Source organism: Hakea prostrata, chromosome 4, assembly GCF_041222555.1.
Source record: "Hakea prostrata isolate BN-2017 chromosome 4, UWA_Hpros_2, whole genome shotgun sequence".
Taxonomy (NCBI): domain Eukaryota; kingdom Viridiplantae; phylum Streptophyta; class Magnoliopsida; order Proteales; family Proteaceae; genus Hakea; species Hakea prostrata.
This window is the reverse complement of record NC_142603.1, coordinates 6,917,047-6,936,264: the sequence shown is the minus strand read 5'-3', so window position 1 is coordinate 6,936,264 and position 19,218 is coordinate 6,917,047. Positions and strand designations below refer to the sequence as shown.

Here is a 19,218-nt window from a genome sequence, read left to right as displayed (position 1 = left end):
GCCGATACGTATCCATATTTGACCAACCGATACGATACATCTCGATACGTGTCTCCATTGAATTACACTAAAATACATTAGCCAGAACAATACAATACTTGATACAGGACGATACGTCTCTTAAAATCACCTGACCAATACAATACTTGATACCGATACTTTAAACCTTTATTTTTAGTCCAATAATGAAGAGATGTAAATCTTGCGAGGCAGTCCTTTTGAAATATGTAACTATTGTGGATAAATTTGGGTAGTCTAATGACTCTAATATGGTGAAAGAATATACTAAAACCTGTATGATAAGATATGAGACATGGGGTGGGTTTGGTTTTGCTTCACCACTCATTAATAGATAGCAGCACTTAGATGATCCATCATGATACATTCATGTGATTTATGCAGTCCATAGAAGACTGGAGAAGTCTGTGCCAATTAAACCCTATAATATGGCTTCAAACCAAATCGATGCTAAAACCAATAGCGTAATAATAGTAAAAACCAAGACTATATGTGCTTGAAACTGAAATATAAGGTTGGCAACTGATCTGATCTGGCCTTGGATTCACTCATTGTCCAACTCAAAACTATAAACCTGATAAAATACCAAAATGATTCGATTGATACCCTTATACGAGAATAAGGTGTAAATTCACATTTATCATGGTCATAAAATACTACATGCATTTACATGCAAATTGAATAAATCTTCACATAAAAATCATCTGGTAATATGGAATTTTGTACTCGATACTACTTAACATCACAGTTAGAAATAGAGATAAGATTTAGTTTTCTCTTATCTTTTTTTTTAATAAGTATTTTCACTTATCTTATAATAATTAAAATTCAAATGTTTCATTCTCTTCCTATCATGTAAGAGTGCCATTTTTAAGAGATGCAATAAGTTGAATTTGGATGATCAGATTTAAATAATCGGGTTTAGGAAAGAGATTGTGCATGGGAGGAAACAAATAACTAATCTTATTTTTCATAGTATTAATTGATGAAAATCTTCTGATTCTTTTGAACTTTGCAAATTCTTTACAGAACTGCCAAATGAAGTATGCAAGAATAAGGTTTTTGAAATAAAAGTCGAGGAGGTTGCCAATGTTTATATTCTCCATTGATAGCTTAAATTTCAGAGTAACAATATCAATGTTCTTTAAAGGAGGCAAAATATAGTCAATGTTCAACTTTGCAAATTCTCATATGCCAAAAAAAGAAGACTGACCCAATCAATGATCCAATCAATTTCTATGATCCGATTCAATCATTCAATGCATTTAAGCTTGAAACAGATCTAAAATATTTTGACAAATAAAATTAATTTTCACAAACCACATAATAGTAATAGTGATCAAAATTTAACAATGAAACAGGTCCAAAATACATTGGCAATCAAAATTTCTCTTCAGCAACCACATAATGATCGACTTATAAGTTATAATAATCATGCATAGACATACAAGTATGTATGCCAATACCACCAAAAAAAAAAGTGGTTTTTCATGATATTAAAAAAAAAATCCATATCCTTTTTGAGTTTCGAAATTTTTTGAAGCTTTCTTATAATGCTTCTTTTTTTTAGGGATTCCCGTGAAATACGGAGGTATGCACAAAATATTAATACCTATTGGCATTTAGATTATTGTGGAGCCATTGAAGATGATTCTTCTTTGGATGACCTTCTCAAATCTAACCACTTTAGATAACATTTTTGGCTTAGCTAACCAGCAAACTGCTATGGATCTTCAATACTCCTTTCTTCCTGCTAAAGAATATTTATATTGCCGAGATTCAAATGAAACACCATACAATCCAATTAGGGCCTAGCGCCTCACTTAAGATTCCTCCATACTTCTACCTCTACGTATCAGTTACGATTTTAATGATACCAACATTTTGTAACGACCTATTTGGTTACATGAATCCTAGAGATTTGAAATCTCTAGATTCACAAATGGAAGATTTATACCCATTTGATTGTGTGAATCCCAAGATTCATGAAATCTAGAGATTTACCTTTTTACACTAAAAGGTGAATCTATAGATTTTTGGGTATAAGGTAAAATCTCTGTCATACTATAAAAATGCTAAACATTTGAACCATGATTCCATAAATGTTTTTTAAAGATGAATCTATAGATTTCATTCCAAAGATTCAGGCTAACTAAACAATTCATTTTATTTACCATGACTCTATAAATTTAAAATCTATAGATTTAAAATCTCTAGATTTTTCAAATCTCCAGACTCAAGTAACCAAACAGGCCTAAGAAACATATCTAAACTTTTGGGGGAAAAAGAACAGAAAAGAAAACTCCTCCTTTTTCTGTCCAAATTCCCACAGCAATAACCAGAACTTCTAACTTATACAACTATTGAACCATTATGACTGTAACTTTAGGAGAACAAAATCTGAAACAGAGCAGAAGGTGACAGCAGGCCTTTCTATCAGAGTAGGTTTTCATGTAAACAATGCAGATAGAGCAGAAGGTGACACCAGGTCTTTCTATCAGAATTGGTTTTCATCTAAACAATGCATATCCTTTGGTTCATGTAAATGATGCATATACTTCTTGGACTCGGAAAAGCTGCAACTCATCACAGAAAGAAACTACAATCCTTCCCACCATTTCCCTGAGTTATACAAGAATTTAGCTTTTTCCTTTTTCTATTGTGTGCAGCCACCTCATCTTGAACCAACCACAGACCTCTATTATGCAAAAGATTAAAGTAGATGACTCAGAAATGCTACAACTTTTCTGAAGTAGATTGAGGGCATTACGATTGAAATCCTATAATGGTCCATTACTTTGATTAACCATGTTAGCATCTCATAAATGCAAAGGAATCAAATAGTTTTAAAGTAGCACACACATACACACAGTACTCTCTCATTGTTGACAAAAGCTCAAGAGAAACAATCAATCAACTCAAAATGTAATATTTTCATTCAAGAAGTTTATGTGCTTTTACAGATCGGTATCAGAGTAAAGGTCATAAACAGCCGACCCTCCTACCTACATCTTCCAAGAGATGGAACTCTAGTGAAGATCAACTCCCGAATAAATTAACAAAATGAAACCAGTTTTTATTCTTCTAAGTGGTGGAAATGCAGCTGTCAACCAACCTGAATACTAGTTAGCAACTTAGCGGAGATGCAGTACCCTGTCAAAATTGAAGGCACCATGTCATAGGATACATCATGAATCTGAGGGCCCAACAAGACATGAGCTATGGCAGAAATTTCTGACACCGATTGTTACATGAGACTATAACAATATCACCATGGAAATTCACCATAATCTGCCAAACAGACAGTAAGAAAAGTTTTAGCTGATTATAAATCAAGGAAGACTGTATATATAAGCTTAATAAATAAGCCTATTGAAAACTACATATAGCTTAATGGAAGTTTTAGTTGATTATACTATCAAGTTAGAGTCCTACTTCGATTTCTAAAGTTGAGTCCTATTAGGACTTCATAAAGGTTGTAAATAAGCCTCCCTAGATTGTGAAAGGCCATTTATAAATAATCATATAAAGCTGAGATTGAAGGAGCAAGAGAGAGAAGTTGTGGGTTCCTATGGAGAGTACTTGCAGCAGCCTTGAATGAGATTTTTCTACAGTTTCTTCAAAATCCCAGCATTTTTCTTCAAGTTCAGCAGCCCTATTTCCATTCCAAGTATGTATCACCCCTTCCCCCTCCTGCCCCCCCCCCCCCCCCCCAAAAAAAAAATCAACCCCAATCCCCCTTCTTCTTTATGATCCACAACCCTCCCCTACCCCTTAACCCTAATTTTCTGCAATCCGACCCTCCTCCATTGTAGGACATCTCCAACCCCTCCCAACAGGCAGCATTAGGAGCCCTTTCCCACCCCTATTACCTAATCCCTTACCCTCCCCAAATCCTAGACTATCATCCCAGCCCATCCCCTTATTCTTCTTCTTCTTCTCTCTTTCTAATACCTGTGGCACTTCTGGAAATCCCAAAAACTAAAATTCAGAAGGGCAGCAAATAATTTAAGACCTATATAGGACCCTAACCCCCTAACCAACACCCTTCCCCTCTTAGAATTAGAACCTAATTGCAGCCCCATACTTTCGATCCTTAAAACTAGACCCTTCCGACATCTAAAACCTAAAATACTGCAACTTAGCTTCATAATAGGAAACTGTAACCCTGGAACTCTTCAAACTCTAATTTCCAAAAACCCTAACTTTAATTCCAGATTTGAAATTATTGAAAACAGCAAGGTTACAAGCTCCAAAAACACAAATTCTAAACACCAAACCCTAGGCAAACATACCCTGACCTTAGCCTAATCTCCTACACTATTAGATTTGTCAAAAACATTCCACCAAAGGGTATTCCAGCCCTAGAAGACTACTGATTCTCAGAGAAGAGGATACTGGCATGATCTTACATCTGGGACATTACATCATTCAGTCAAACCCTAGTTCCTGGTTCACGTCAGTATGCTAAAGTGATGATCCATTTCAGCTGATACATATGCAATTTGAGTTGGGGATGAATTATATTTGATGGCAAAATAAAACAAAGCCACCCAACACAAGGACAGTTTCTGTCTACATAAAAAACCTCTAGGCATGTAGGTCAGAAAAATAAGGTGCATATCTATGTAACCAAAACATACCCCCGTTTGTCCATCATCACATAGACACACAATAGTTACAACCCCAGGGCCCAGACATCGCACTCATCTGCATAAGATAAAATTGAAAACAAAAACAAAAACCAAAAGAAAATGACAGAATAGGTTTGCAGTATTCAGCTCACCATCTCCTCAAAAACAAAATTGACCAAACCTATTTACAGTATTCAACTCAACATCTCCTCATCATTAAAATAGGTTAGCCGAATTGTTGTCATCTGTTGTAATATGCATACTGATTTAAAATGCAATTTGAAAAAGTATATGCCAAAATCAGCCTAAGGATGCATTCTTTTGCTTGCTCGTCTGAAGCATTTTGGAACAGATAAAGTGGCCTCAGGGCAACATGGCAGAAAACCAATACTCTTATCTTGCAGTGGAGACATTAGATTGAGAGATACTTTCCCACAGTTTTCAAAACTAAAACCCACAAAATAGAGTTCCTATAAATTGAAATAAATTCAATAACAAATCTCAAAAGATATTAGTTTCAAGTAGTCGATCTGTCGACCTTGGCCGTCCTGATGGCACAGAAGCTGAAGCGCATTCCTTGAGACATACAAACATTGACCTCTCATTCCTCTTCTTCTTATTCCTTTTTTTTTTTTTTTTTTGAATGCAATACAGCTGCAGTATCAAGCACAACTGCTAATGACAAAAACACGTAGAACTGGTATTGGTAGGTAGAGGAAGGTACCTTTACACAGTAGCTTAGACCTTGTACTCATTAATATGCATCCACTTTGTCGACGACCACTTATTTCCCCTAATCACAGGACAGCCACCTGAAATAAATCAAGGAAAAAAATAGTTACCCGTATATTTAGTCAATATCAAGTGACTGAAAAAGAGAAACCCTAAAACAAAAGCCAACACAAGGGACCTGACTCCAATTATTAGAGTTAACACAAAGTCCCTTTAGAATTAAAGCTGAGGACAAGACAACGGGGAAATTGTACAAAAACTAACCATGCAAACTAGAAGGGTCTAGAGTAGCATCAGGATTCATGCTCCAGAAAAGTAATGCATCACCCAACTTTGGTTTAATAGAGAGACCCTTCTTTCCACATTCAGATAATTCATTCCACCATGGGACAGAACTGAAATTTGCTTTGGCAGCAGGAAACACCGTCTCGCCACCTTCTTCAACATCGGAGCTGCATCAATGGAAAAGGTAGGAAATTAGAAGAGTTGATCTTCAAAAGATGATCCTACCATATATTGGGACCCAACAACTTCATATGATGTACAAGGACTGTCCAGGAGAAATGTGAGACTTACAGATACATAAGAACAGTAGCTACCCGTTGACCACCATTCTTAGTGTTATATTCATCATTAAAGTAATCATAGTGAGGCTCATATTTCTGTCCAACCTCATAGTGCAGGATTTGCAGCCCCTCCCCATGATCTGTAAATTTTTTTAGTGTTAGCTTTACCAGTAGTTTAAGGACATGATAAAGTGCACACCCACAAAAAAAAAAAAAAAAAACACACACACACACACACACACTATTGAGTGGCATATATCTCAAAACTGCATACCTACAGGTATGAAAGTGAAGTCAGCAATCCTTTTCTCAATGTCTCTGATGATTTTATCTTGTCCTCTTCTGAGAAATGTTCCATAGCTAGTACGCACCCTAAAAAGCAAAAGGTATGTTAAGCAACACACACACTCTCTTGGCCAGTGGCACTATCATCAATTGTTGAGATTGGAAAGAGAGAGAGACCTGCTATCCTTACTCCGTCCAGTGGCACTATCAACAACTGTTGACTTCGCCATATGAGGCTTCGCAAGTTCAATTAAGTATTCACATTCCTCCTTAGACTGTTTAAAAGAGAAGAAAGAAATTCTTGAGTCATAATGTTCAAGAACTACGTCTACAGAAAGGAATGCAGTATTGATGGATCCTTCAACCTTATCTTGACTATTCTTTCAGTACAAAATGAAACTACATCATCATCTATGCATAGAAATAACAATTTTCAACTAGGTTTGTGGTAATTACTAACTACACAACCTACTATCAAAGTGTTCTGCTGCTTTTGAAAGAGAATAAGCTAAATCAGAGGAATCCATGATCCCAAAAAAGCACTTTCCTCAGTTCTACTAGCTGCAGTTGTATTTCATAAAATGGAGAATGAATTTCTGGATTTTTTAGTATGACGCGGTAGTCTTCTGTCTGATCCAGCAAGAATGCTTTTACAGACCATGAAGAAAAGAAATTGTAGTTCCGAACCTAAAAACAATAATTGATCCACATACTTGGAGAGCGATAAATTAATGACATAATTGCTAGATCATACAGCATTGAACTGCAATAGATCATAAGAACCTGCAATTCCCCACAATTGTTACCAACATCCCTTCAAATTGCCACGCATCCAGAAAAGAAGGCAAAATAATAATAAAAATAAATAATAGGGATAGGAGAGAAAATTTCAGCTAACCAGGAAATTGTGATAAACGAAGGCTCTCGGCTCCCAGGAGACAACCTCCGTCCATTGATCGCCTCTCTCCCCAAGTCCAGGTCTGCGAAAATCTCAGTATTCAATAACACGAAGAACAACAACAGAATCATCAAATTCAGAAAACTACAACAACAAGAGATTCAAAGTTAAAGTACCTGACGACATTCTTAATCCGAACAGAACTGAGATCGTTAGCCTTCTGTGAATCACCGCTGTTGACCGGAATGGAGAAAATTCCTAGGGCAAGGAGCATCAAGAGAACGACGGTTAACATGAGAAGCATACCAAGAAGGAGCGTAAACGAAGAGAATCTCCTGTTCAGAGTGCGATAATGTCTTCCTTTCGCCATGATTGAAGTCCAGCGAACCGATCGAATAAGCAAAAGACTAGCTTCTATCAATCGATCTAAGACGGGAACCCTAAATTTCGGAAACGTATCAGATCTGGTAGCCTTCAAGCTCGAAGACTCATTCAGGAGTCAGGACCAGAGAACGGGGAAAAATGACGAGACAGTGAACGTTCTTGATAAAATTCCGTTCTCTCTTCTACGGCTGCAGGTTAACGGCTTATGAGGTTACGCCATCCAGAGTTACATTTTTAACCCTGTTCTTTCCATGAGGTGTGCATTTACGATGAATCCACCTTGGGTTTTTCTGTAATTTAAGCGCTTCTCCGTTTCACAAACTCCGTGGCGGTGTAGCTAAAGTTTGCCCGAAGCAATATTTTATGAAAACATCGAAATGAAAAATCAACACCAAAAAACGAAAGATGGAAACCGGAAGCTGGGTCCTCGGTTCGGTCGCCGCGTAGCTCTAATAAAAGTTCTCTTGCGTTACCCGTAATTGGAGATTTGGAGGCCGGATTAGCCGATACTTTGTCTGGTTTATCATGAAACCAGACCGGATGGATGGATCTTCATTTGGGTTAACTACCGGTTCTGAACATTTTCTGGTTTTCACTTGAATTGATTTACATGCATGAACCGGACAAAAAAGGATTCGGCTTCTTAAAAACCAAACCAAACCAAATCTTTTTCTTTTTTTTTTTGGTAAAAAACCAAACCAAATCAATTGTTATCAGTTTCAGTAGTTTTTCATTTTTTCCCCCCTTTTGTCAACTATTAATTAATTTCGGTTGAACAATCGTCTTTCAAGGAAGAGAAGTAGGCAAATCCTCCCCAATTCTATAATCTGGTGTGTGATAGGATGGGCAATTCATTATATGAGTTAGGATGGACAATATAGAATGAGAAGAGGAGAGAGAGAAACGTTTGTTGAGTTTTAGCTTATAAAGAGGAAAATGCTATACACATTGTCATTGGATTCTTGTCATGGTGTCTAACATTTGCCTTCTTTGACCAAAGAAAAAGGTACGTGTCTTCCTTTTTCTCTATAATACTAAAGGGTTCCAATTCCTTTTTGAGAGTGTGATGGTTGGATGCAACTTGATTTCTGTGCAATATGCAGCACACTGAACTGTGTAGGGTGAAGATGGAATGGATGGTTGAATGGGTCTGGAATTTTATCGACTCCCCGCCCTCGTAGTTCAACTCCTACATCGCGAAGGCGGAGGAGGGGTTTATTTGTATTTTTTTTGTGTAGTCTCCCGCGTTGGGGCTGATGTAAGGTGAAGATGGAATGGATGGTTGAAGGTGAAATCTTGACCACTCGATTTGTATATATTTTTTGTTCATATTTTTTCAACTGTTCCTACCTATACCCAAAAAAAATTACAAAATGAGTAGTGACCACTCAGAGAGATCATGACCATATACACTTCAATGTTGCGCATTTGCAACACTGAAGTTGATCGTGATTGTCGGAAAAAAACAAATTGCTGAAATCGCCAAATTTTGATCGTTTTAACATTTGGTGAATCTTCATTTGAAATTAATCTGAAGCAGTCCTAGTATAGCCAAACACAATAAAATGTCGGTGAAAATCAAATAGTTCTCCTTGTTATTTCTTTGTCTCTTTGCTCTATTCTTTGTTTTCTCTCTCTCGGTTTCTCCATCTGCTCTTGCTATGCCTGTGAGAGGGCAACGTTGCAGGGCCTTGGACATATTTGAAAATTGGAATATTAATGAGCATAAACCTTGAGGAAGAATAAATGTTCGATTTCCATTCAAAGCTTGGGTTCAAGTGAAAATAACATTGACCTTTAATAGTTTTTAGCCACACATGATAGAACAATGGTGAAAAAAATGACTTGAGTATAAGTTTTTGTCTTATAATCTGATTATAATATATTTTTTTATAATTATTTATGAGTTTCCAACCATATTTGTGGGAATATGTCTGCCAAAGGAGGGTGAGGTTAAAGTCTTAATTACTTAAAAAAAAAAAAAAACTAATATTCTATTAATTTTATTATTATTATTTTTTTTTATTAAAAATGGATTATCTATTTTTTTATAGATGTGAGAATTAGAATATTTATGTCAACGTCACATCAAAATAATAATGTTTATTTAACCATTTGTTTTGATATTGGGCATATATGTAATACAATTAATTAAAAGAAAATATTTCAAAATGGGAAGGAGTTGAGGTTTTGGGGTTTAGGTCTATGCAGCATTCATCGAATGCGAAACGTTGGTGACTGTTGATCGTATTTTTATGGACGGTTGATCTTTCGTTCTCATTTACCCAAAAAAACTAGTTGATCTTTCGTTATCATTTACCCCAAAAAAATCTATAATCTTTCCCGTCAGTGTGCTTAGTCTCCCTCTGGATTAACAGGGTAGCAATGGCCTTCAATTCAAAATTGCGGTTATCCACTTCGATTCGATGTCGCTTTTCTCTTACTGGCTTGAGTTTCAGACCATATTCTTCTTCCCTTTCTGCTGCTCCTTCAGTCTCAGAATTCAATCATGAGCTTCAAGAAGACGGAGACGAGAATAACGACACTGCTGAAAATGGTCAAATCCATATTTCCTCTGAAGAAACTCTATTAGCAGAGAAATTGCGTTCGTTAATCAAAGAGCACCAACGCAAAAACCCTAGCCCAGACCCTGTTCCAACCCCTCGAAGCCCTAACCTCAATCTGTCCGCACTCTCTCGGGACTTCTCTCAAGCCTCTTCTGGCCATTCCATTTCCCCTTCCGTGGTACAGCATGTTATTGAGAAATGCGGCGGAGTCCGCCACGGCATACCTTTTCTGCAAGTTTTGTCTTTCTTCAACTGGGCTACTGATCAATTCTGAGTTCGTTCATTCGCCTGAACCCTACAACGAAATGATTGATCTTGCCGGAAAAGTCCGGCAATTTGATATCGCTTGGTACGTGATTGATCTGATGAAGAGCAGAAATGTCGAGATTCCGGTGGAGACATTTTCAATTCTTGTTCGTAGATACGTACGTGCTGGACTGGCTGCTGAGGCCGTTCATGCATTTAATCGAATGGAGGAGTACGGTTGCACCCCCGATCGGGTTGCGTTCTCCGTCGTGATTAGCATTCTTTGTAAGAAAAGAAGAGCAACTGAAGCTCAGTCTTTTTACGACAACTTGAAGCATAAATTTGAGCCTGATGTGGTCATATTCACTAGCTTGGTCCATGGCTGGTGCCGGGCCGGTAATATTTCAGAAGCCGAAAGAGTGTTCGCTGAAATGAAGGAAGCTGGAATCCAGCCTAATGTGTATACCTACAGTATAATAATCGATGCATTGTGTCGTTGTGGGCAAATCACTCGTGCACATGATGTGTTCGCTGATATGCTTGATTCAGGATGCTCGCCTAACTCTATTACTTTTAATAACCTGATGCGGATACATGTCAAGGCTGGCCGGACGGAGAAGGTATTACAGGTGTATAACCAGATGAAGAGGCTCTCTTGTCCACCCGACACGATCACTTTCAACTTCCTTATTGAAACTCATTGCAAGGATGAGAGGGTCGAGGAGGCTGTGAAGGTTCTGAATCAGATGGTTAAGAACAAGTGTACGCCAAATGCGAATTCATTCTACCCGATATTCACATGTATTTCAAAGCTGGGGGATGTGAATGCTGCTCACAGGATGTTTGCTAAGATGAAGGAGTTGAATTGCAAGCCCAACACGGTCACTTACAATGTGCTAATGCGGATGTTTGCTCAATCGAAGTCAAGGGACATGGTTCTTAAGCTGAAGAAAGAAATGGATGAGAACGAGGTAGAGCCTAATGTGAACACTTACCGGGTATTGATCTCAATGTTCTGTGGGATGGGACACTGGAACCAAGCTTACAAGGTCTTCAAGGAGATGGTTGAGGAAAAATGCTTAAAACCAAGCATGCCAATCTATGAGATGGTTCTTCAGCAACTCAGGAAAGCTGGCCAGATAAAGAAGCACGAAGAATTAGTTGAGAAAATGGTGGATAGGGGATTTGTAACTCGTCCATTATGAGTGATGAACTTAAATGAACGTTGCTCTATATCATTTAGCCAGTTGAGGCTTTTTTCTGGTTGCATCTTCATTTGTACCATATTTCTTAATCTTTGACTTGAATTGCGTTGTCAGAGGGTACTGTGTATTTGTGCTTCATGACACGCCCAGATTTTGAAATATATATCACTTCACACGCACTCATTATCATTTGAATATCTAGCTTTCAATATCTGTTAAAATTGCAGTTCACCTTTTCTCCCCTTTCCTTTCTTTGTTCTTGTCAATTGGGAGCTCGTAGCTTGGAAATATGGTTTCGAGACATTCGACGGCTATTATAACATAATCGATTGCTTTTGATTTAGTAACTGCTATACAACCATCCGTGTATGCTTTTGATTTAGTAACTGCAATACAACCATCCGTGTATGCTTTTGATTTAATAACTGCAATACATCCATCCGTGTAACTTCTTTATTTTTTTAGATGGAATATCAATATGTGAAGCTAACCCTATTCAATAATTGCCTGGAGTAGTACACCAAGGTTTGATGAGTTGGTTCAGATGCTGAGAATTGTTACATAACCTTTAACGATTGGGAAAATGTTTGCCATTTCTCGATTAGAGACAGCTCGGCAATCCAGAGAAAACAGAGAATGCAGTGAACTGGCTGAAACCACTAGGTTGGTCTTCTCTTTTCATTCTGGTTGCAGTGATTCCTTATTTGTTTTTCCCTCACCTGCCTCTGATATCTTGCAAATGATGGAGCAAAGAAGTATATGTCCAGATGCCATCTTTTTCTCCTGTTTGCTTGTGAAATTGACTTGATGTGTTATAATACCAAAAAAATGACTAATTAATGTATCAGTACGGTTTATGCTTGACAGATATCTTGGTGCTCGGGGTTTTGAGCCTTCTAGGTTTATCACTTCTAGGAACGTTATTGATGATGAACCTAGACTTTTCATTTTGAACTATTATAATTCAGTTTAATTTGTTCTGTTGATGCAACAGTCAGATGGCAGCTGGGTGGAACCTCCACAAATAAATTGTTATCCATACCAGCCTGGAAATTTGATAGCGGAACCGGAGATTGAACCTATTATACTCTAGAAAGAGCTCACTTAAGAGAAAAAGGCTATAAAGGTTGTAATGTAAGATTAAGATCTAGGATGACTTAGCCCCTAAAATCCCAAAAACAAAGAAATAGAATTTTGGACAGATATTATCAGTCTAGGATCTGAACCAAACCAATACTCAGAAGTATGACCAGTCTAGGTTTAAGTGAAGCCTGTGCTGTTAAGCAACTGTTTGAAGTTTCAAATAATTCCATTAGTTGGATTGAGAGCTATGGCTTCAGTCACCCAAATAGAAACTTAATTCAGTATGAAACTTTGGTCTGTAACACAAGCTGACCAGGAGATGACTCTCAAACTTGGATTGATCGTAGTCCTAAATGAGAGCATGCTATGCTACATATGTGAAGTGAATGTGATGGTCTGAATCTTAGCTATGTGAATGTACTGAGAATAGAAAGTTTAGGTAGAATGGTAGAATGAAGTGATGGTGGATGGACTCGAGATTGAATGAATGGGAATATGAGATGGAACATGAGGTAGTGATTTTGTTTTCAAAGAAGTAGTTGTCTTGATTTGCTTCATTCCAGTACTTCATTCTTTTCCTCTTTACTTTTAAATGTCTCCTTCATAGTGACGTGGTAGAAAAATTGATACATGCATTCCTGAATAACTAAGATAATTCTATGGCATTCATCCCTTCAACCACCCCCCCCCCAAAAAAAAAAAAAAAAAAGAAGAAGAAGAAGAAGAAGAAGAAGAAAGAAAAAGAAACACATGCAAATCCAAATAACAGAGTGCCAGACATACTGCATTTTGTGGACCATTTAGCCAGATGAGACATTTATGGTTCTTTCTTCATTTGTACTGTGTTTTTTCATCTTTTGTGTTTAAATTGTGTCATTAGAGAGTATTATGTACTTGTGATTCATGGCACAAAATTTGAAACTATATAATCTTCCCATGCCATTCAATATTATTGGAGCATCTAGCATTCTCTCGCTGTTTCATTTGTTACTGTGTAGTTTTGAACACCTCCCTCACAATGAATAGCTAAGATACTTATCCACAGAAGCCCCTGAATCCTAGAAATGATGATCCAAACTTATCTAGAGACACCCTGAAATACTATTTTTTAGTACCATGACTTTATAGGCTTGTTCTAGTATATATATATATATATATATTTTCCCCTCACACTGAAAAGTCCAACCAAATCTACTTCTTCGGCATCTGGTTGTTGCGAAACTGTATACTTGTTTGAACCCCTGATTCTTTGCAATGTTCTTGAAAGACCATCATTCACCAGGTCTATGAGTTCCGTTGTACCTCAAGGGTTGTTGCTGTAGGCTGGTCTAGATATAACAAGCAACCTGAACCGCTGTTGTGTTAAAGTGATTTACTCTCTCCTGCAGTCTGCTTCTGTCGCCAGCTGTGAGTGGCTTTACATCCAGTGATGGAAATGGATTGCAAAATGTAACCGTGCATTCTTGGGCTATGCAATTCCATCCAATCCCTGAGAAGGGGGCCAATATCGTATTAGTACAATCAGCTTTTGAGAATAAAGCTCTAAATCTTTTTCTACTTGTGTTGGATCCTGGATGCATGATTCCAGATGATTTTCTACTTAAATTCCTTTATTTGTCTAATTTCTTTTTAGTCTGTTAATCTACTGGAATTTTGTTCTGCTGAACTTGGGTTGAAGTTTCAACTGTGCATTTCTCTGTCAAATGTTACACCCTAGCAGATCCTTAAGGTTGATCTTATCATTTTTTTTTTGTGGGGCATAGGATACTGGAACCAAGCCCCTGAGGTCTCCACAGAGTTGGTCAAAGACGGGGTTTGTTACTCACTTTACCAGGCATAAGATGGTGTAAGTAAAGAGGATGGTTGGTAGGGATTCACTACTTATTGCAGGGTATGCCTGAGTATGGTTGGTAGGGATTCATTACTTATTGCAGGGTATGCCTGATCTAAATCAATGAACCAAGAAGCAACCTTTTGGTCTGCATTATCTCCAGCATGATATATAGCTTTCATTGGAACGTACTTCAATTTTTTATGTTTCTTGTACATCTTTTCAAAAATTATGTGCTTCCTTCTATGCAATTGTGAGATATATTTTCTTAATCCATTCAACAAAGCATCCTTTGATGCTTCAACTTCTAATTTGCCTTTTCTTTTCTTTCTATTATTGGTTTCTGTTTCATCTATTGACAACAGTTGGAGCAACTGTAGGTTGTAGATTTTGCAGTTCTGGTAATATCGTTTGCAGAACTATAAAGATGGTTGTAATATAGTTTAACTTGTTTCTCTTTGATGATAATGTTGTATCAATGTGCATCACTTAACAAAAGCATCGACAGAATTGATAGGCTTATCAACACGAAGTCAATCTTTCCTGTTGGTGAAGTCACATGGACTAGATATCAAGCCAACAACCATTAGGAATTAGAATATCCTCGGGGTATTTTCTGCTGTCTAGGTTTGTCATGTGTACTCTTCATGAATGCTTGAACATCAAGTTTGTGGGTGTTGTAAACTCGTAATATCTATATAAAAGGGGAAACTTTTTTATTAAAAAAATTACAAAATATATAAATTTAAATATTTTCTCTCCTTCATTCAAAAGAGAAATTTTGTTTTTAAATTTAGTACGTGTCACAAATTTAACAATGTAAATTAAAAGTAATTTTTTGCACCTACCAATATACCATATGGGTACATGAGAAAAAGAATTAGTCAATACTGAGAAGTCAAATCTGTTGTAACTTGTAACGATGTCAGGTGTTCCCAAGCTTTTTTAATAACAAATTTAATGAAGTAAATCCCGAGGGATGGCTCAGTTGACAAAGCCCAACACTTTCACATAGGAGGTCGGAATTCAAATCCTCTCGGGACCATAGCTGCAACAGTCTTCGACTCTTTGTAGCCGAAATGTTTGGTTTCTCTGTAGTCTTGTTGTAATATTTTTAGTGGGGTCCAATCGATCATACATGATCTAGGACAAATCTCACTGTTGGCACACTGAGGTTTGTCACAAAATCACCACCTATGCTAAGATTCACGGCCGCAGTGAAGGTGGAGATTCGTCGTACGATCTTGTCGTGGACCGTTCAACCCCTGGCGTAGGTTAGCGAAATAGCAGATCTGGAAACTAGCTAGCAGCGAGTAGCAACTAGCAACTAGCAACTACTAGCAACTAGCGACTGAACCGCTTTCATTCTAATCTCCGACTCCAACTCTAACCGTCTTTCCTTCCCGGAATAATCTGAGACATTCTCTCTCTTCTTCATTCTACTTATGAACCGTTATTAACTCCTCGAAATGGGGATTTCGGGAGCAAATCGCATCAATGGCTTTTCTCGTTTTTCTCTCCGATTGCAAGATTCACAAACTTCGATCTTTCCATCATTATCCTCCTCCACGGAGCTATCACTTCCTGAAAAGATTGAACTGAATTTTGTAAGAGAAAACGCCTTCAATCCTCCATTACCGAAGAGTTCATGTCTTGAAATGGTGTCTTTTGTAACTCTTTCGTACACAAGTTTAAAGGATCTGCTGCCGCCTTCCCCGGCAGGAATTTCTTCTTCGAGTTGGGATGAGAATCATGAGATTCCGATCAAGAACAGACTTGTTCAGAAGGCCGCATCATTTTACTTGCAGCCTATGTCATCGTCTCGAGAACCAGATAATCTAGGGTTCTTTGGTTGGTTAGGGGTTTCTTGTTCTATACGGTGTCGTTCCAATTCAGAGTGTGTTCATGGATGCGGCTGCTTGGGATTCCTCAGGCAGATGATCCACCAAACATTCCGGCGATTATTCGGCGGCGATCGAAACAGACGGAATGTGGAATTCAACATTCCTTTCAGAGAAGGCCAACCAAACGCTACTACTGGCGACGGTTAGACTTCTTTTGACTGTTAGGTATACTGTTTTATGTATATATTTCAATAAAATTAACGAGATATATATATGTGGCTGCATCACCGTTGGATCATTAGACAATGACGTCCACTTACTATCATCCAGTGGTTAAAGAGCCAGCCACGGCACATGATTCCACCACTACCTCAGAAGCTTCGAATTTTTTTTTTTAAACTTCTATGTATAAAGTTTCATTATTCTCAGTTTTGGTTTTTTCTTATAAGGATTAGTTGAAGTTTTTGGTCCACATTTTTGTTATGTAATGAGACCATAGGAGGAAGAAACAATCTTTTTGATGTTCACTAATCTTATCGTCTTTTTCTATATTTTATACCGAGTGAAATAATTTGGTGAATGTGAATGTGTATTTGCGTACTCTAATTTATATATATTTTTTTATTGTCATATATTTTATTGGTCAGTATTGTGTTTGGATCCTTTATATAAAAGAGAATGCTTCTCTTCCCTTACTCTCGAGTGGGAAGAGTTAGCAAAGAATTCTCTCTCCATCATTTATTTTGAGTAAATCACCTTTTATTACAAAGAAGAAGGCTCAACAATATTCAAGTTATAAATCTTGGACAATCAAGGTGTGGAACTAGGCTAGTCAATCTTGTTTGGCACATAAACAATTTTTTCGCCAAGATGTTGATCCACCTTAGAGTAAAAGAAAAATTATATTCCATAACTTTGTTGCTAAGAATTTAATATCCGCAACTAAATTCCTAATGTTATTAAGAACATCTATATTTTCTTTCAAAGCATTCGGTAGAGGCAATCAATCCATCTCAGTATCGTTCCAATAGAAGTTTTCACTCAAACATTACAGTAAGCCCTCCCTTAAGGCCATAGTTCTCCTTCAATCACCTGGCAGTGAGGGATTTCCTCTCGAATCTCTTACAACAAAACTTAGCCCTCATTACCATCAACTCAAGCAGTATCGGTGTTAAATTTTAGAAATTATCTCTCCATCTGCTAAATAGGTTCGTGAATTCATATTCTCTATAATACATTACTAGGATTGTGACATTTTGTTTTATTATCTAATTGTCACAATTAAAACCCAATAAAAATTTACCTCCAGTGAATGTCTAAAGTTTTCCAAATTGGTTTCTTTTCACCCCTAAAATTTCTCACAAAGTGGTTTTTGATTGTGACGGTAATAAAATTCCAAGTATCACAATCCTCGTAACAAAGAGAAAGTGACACAATTGCATCTTGTCGCACCCATCTCATTAATTCTCTCTTTGACTTCATGATATAGGGGACCAGAGATGTGTGGCTCATGTGGTAGCATGGAAGCGTCAAGACAAAATCTAATATTTCTCCAAATTTGTCAAAAGAACGCGTCAAGAGAAAGCAAAGCCTGCGCTTTTTCAAATAAGCAAAAGCAAAGGCAGAATCACGCAACAGGGAATTGTCTACGATCCCAAGTTCCAGCTCTCATTAAGGAGTTGGAGCTGGTAGGTGGGTTGGGAAAGTGGGCTTACCTGTTCCCCCCACGCGGTGGCTATGGCAAAACTCCTTGCATCTAACAATTTTGCCTGTTTGGCTGCAATACACGAGTTCTTTAACTTTTACCTTCTCCCCATCCACCAACCAACGAGTCGCGGAATCACTGCACTATTCGTAGGAAACATGTTTCAATCCATTAATATTTATTCATGTGGTGGACTCTTCTTAAGTAGGCTTTGTAAACACATCGGATTCTGCTCGGATGCACCTGAATCATAATATAATTAGTAAAATCGTCATCCGAATCCAGCAAAAATTTAGAGAAGACATCCAAATTCGAATTCGGAACTTTATCGAATATTTGATAATAATCTGATTCGATAAATTGTCCGATTATTGATTGGTGATTATTATTAATTTTTATTTTTTTTTGATTCCTGATTTCCAATTTTCAATTACTGATTTCCGAATCCGATTATTAGCTTTTTTTTTTTAATAGAAAAAAGTGTTTAATATTTTACTGTAACTAGATAATTTTCGATTCTGTTACCGACTTCCAAATTCGATTATCATCCATTTTCAAAGAAAAAATATTGAATACTTTACTCTATCTGGATGTTATCAGAATACGAATCAATTGCTTAGCGAGTTAGCGGACAGAGACAGATATTTTTTGGTAAGAAACGGATACGGACACTCTTAAACGAATAAGAGTGTGAATTTAGAGGCGGATTTCGGATATGCATTTACAAGTTTATTCTTAAGGGACTGATGCCATTGTGATTGTAGAGGATGTGAACCTGAGGAATATTATTGTTTTGTTTTTAGGGAACATGCTCCATCGCTAGAGCTATATCCATCAATATTCCCGTGACATATTCTCTTTTAAGGGCTGGTGGATGGATGATTAATACAAAGAATTCGATATTACTGCTTATAACCATGGTTCCAACTCGCATCTTCCATATTTACAGATACTAAAACTCATATCGTAAGAAGGAATCTGCACGCTACATCAATGAGGGTTTGGAAATTGGTATAGAGGGTCCACAACTTTGTTAGAACAGGAAAAAGAATTTCATTAGTGCCCATAATTTATTATGTAGGATGAAGCAGGATGAAGGCGATGTGATAAATCTTGTCACACTCACACTTAATATATGCTATGCAGCTGTTACACTTCATTTAACCTACCAAGGAACAAGAAAAGAAAAGTAGAGGAATAAAAAGATTCGAAAAATCCTT

General features: G+C 37.2%; 1 protein-coding gene and 1 pseudogene across 1 annotated transcript; one reads left to right on the top strand and one right to left on the bottom strand.

Annotated features, from left to right (window-relative positions):
* Positions 1–2,787: 2,787 nt before the first annotated feature.
* LOC149017479 (putative prolyl 4-hydroxylase 3) lies at positions 2,788–7,713 on the bottom strand. Its single transcript, XM_089151810.1, has 8 exons — positions 7,310–7,713; positions 7,134–7,215; positions 6,413–6,510; positions 6,225–6,322; positions 5,961–6,090; positions 5,649–5,836; positions 5,377–5,464; positions 2,788–3,309 (listed from the first exon to the last, which is right to left on the bottom strand). Exons 1-7 carry the CDS (start codon positions 7,501–7,503, stop codon positions 5,391–5,393), a joined length of 864 nt encoding a protein of 287 aa, XP_089007936.1. The 5' UTR covers positions 7,504–7,713; the 3' UTR covers positions 2,788–3,309; positions 5,377–5,390.
* Positions 7,714–9,860: 2,147 nt separating this feature from the next.
* LOC149017478 (uncharacterized) lies at positions 9,861–11,760 on the top strand (annotated as a pseudogene).
* Positions 11,761–19,218: the final 7,458 nt, after the last annotated feature.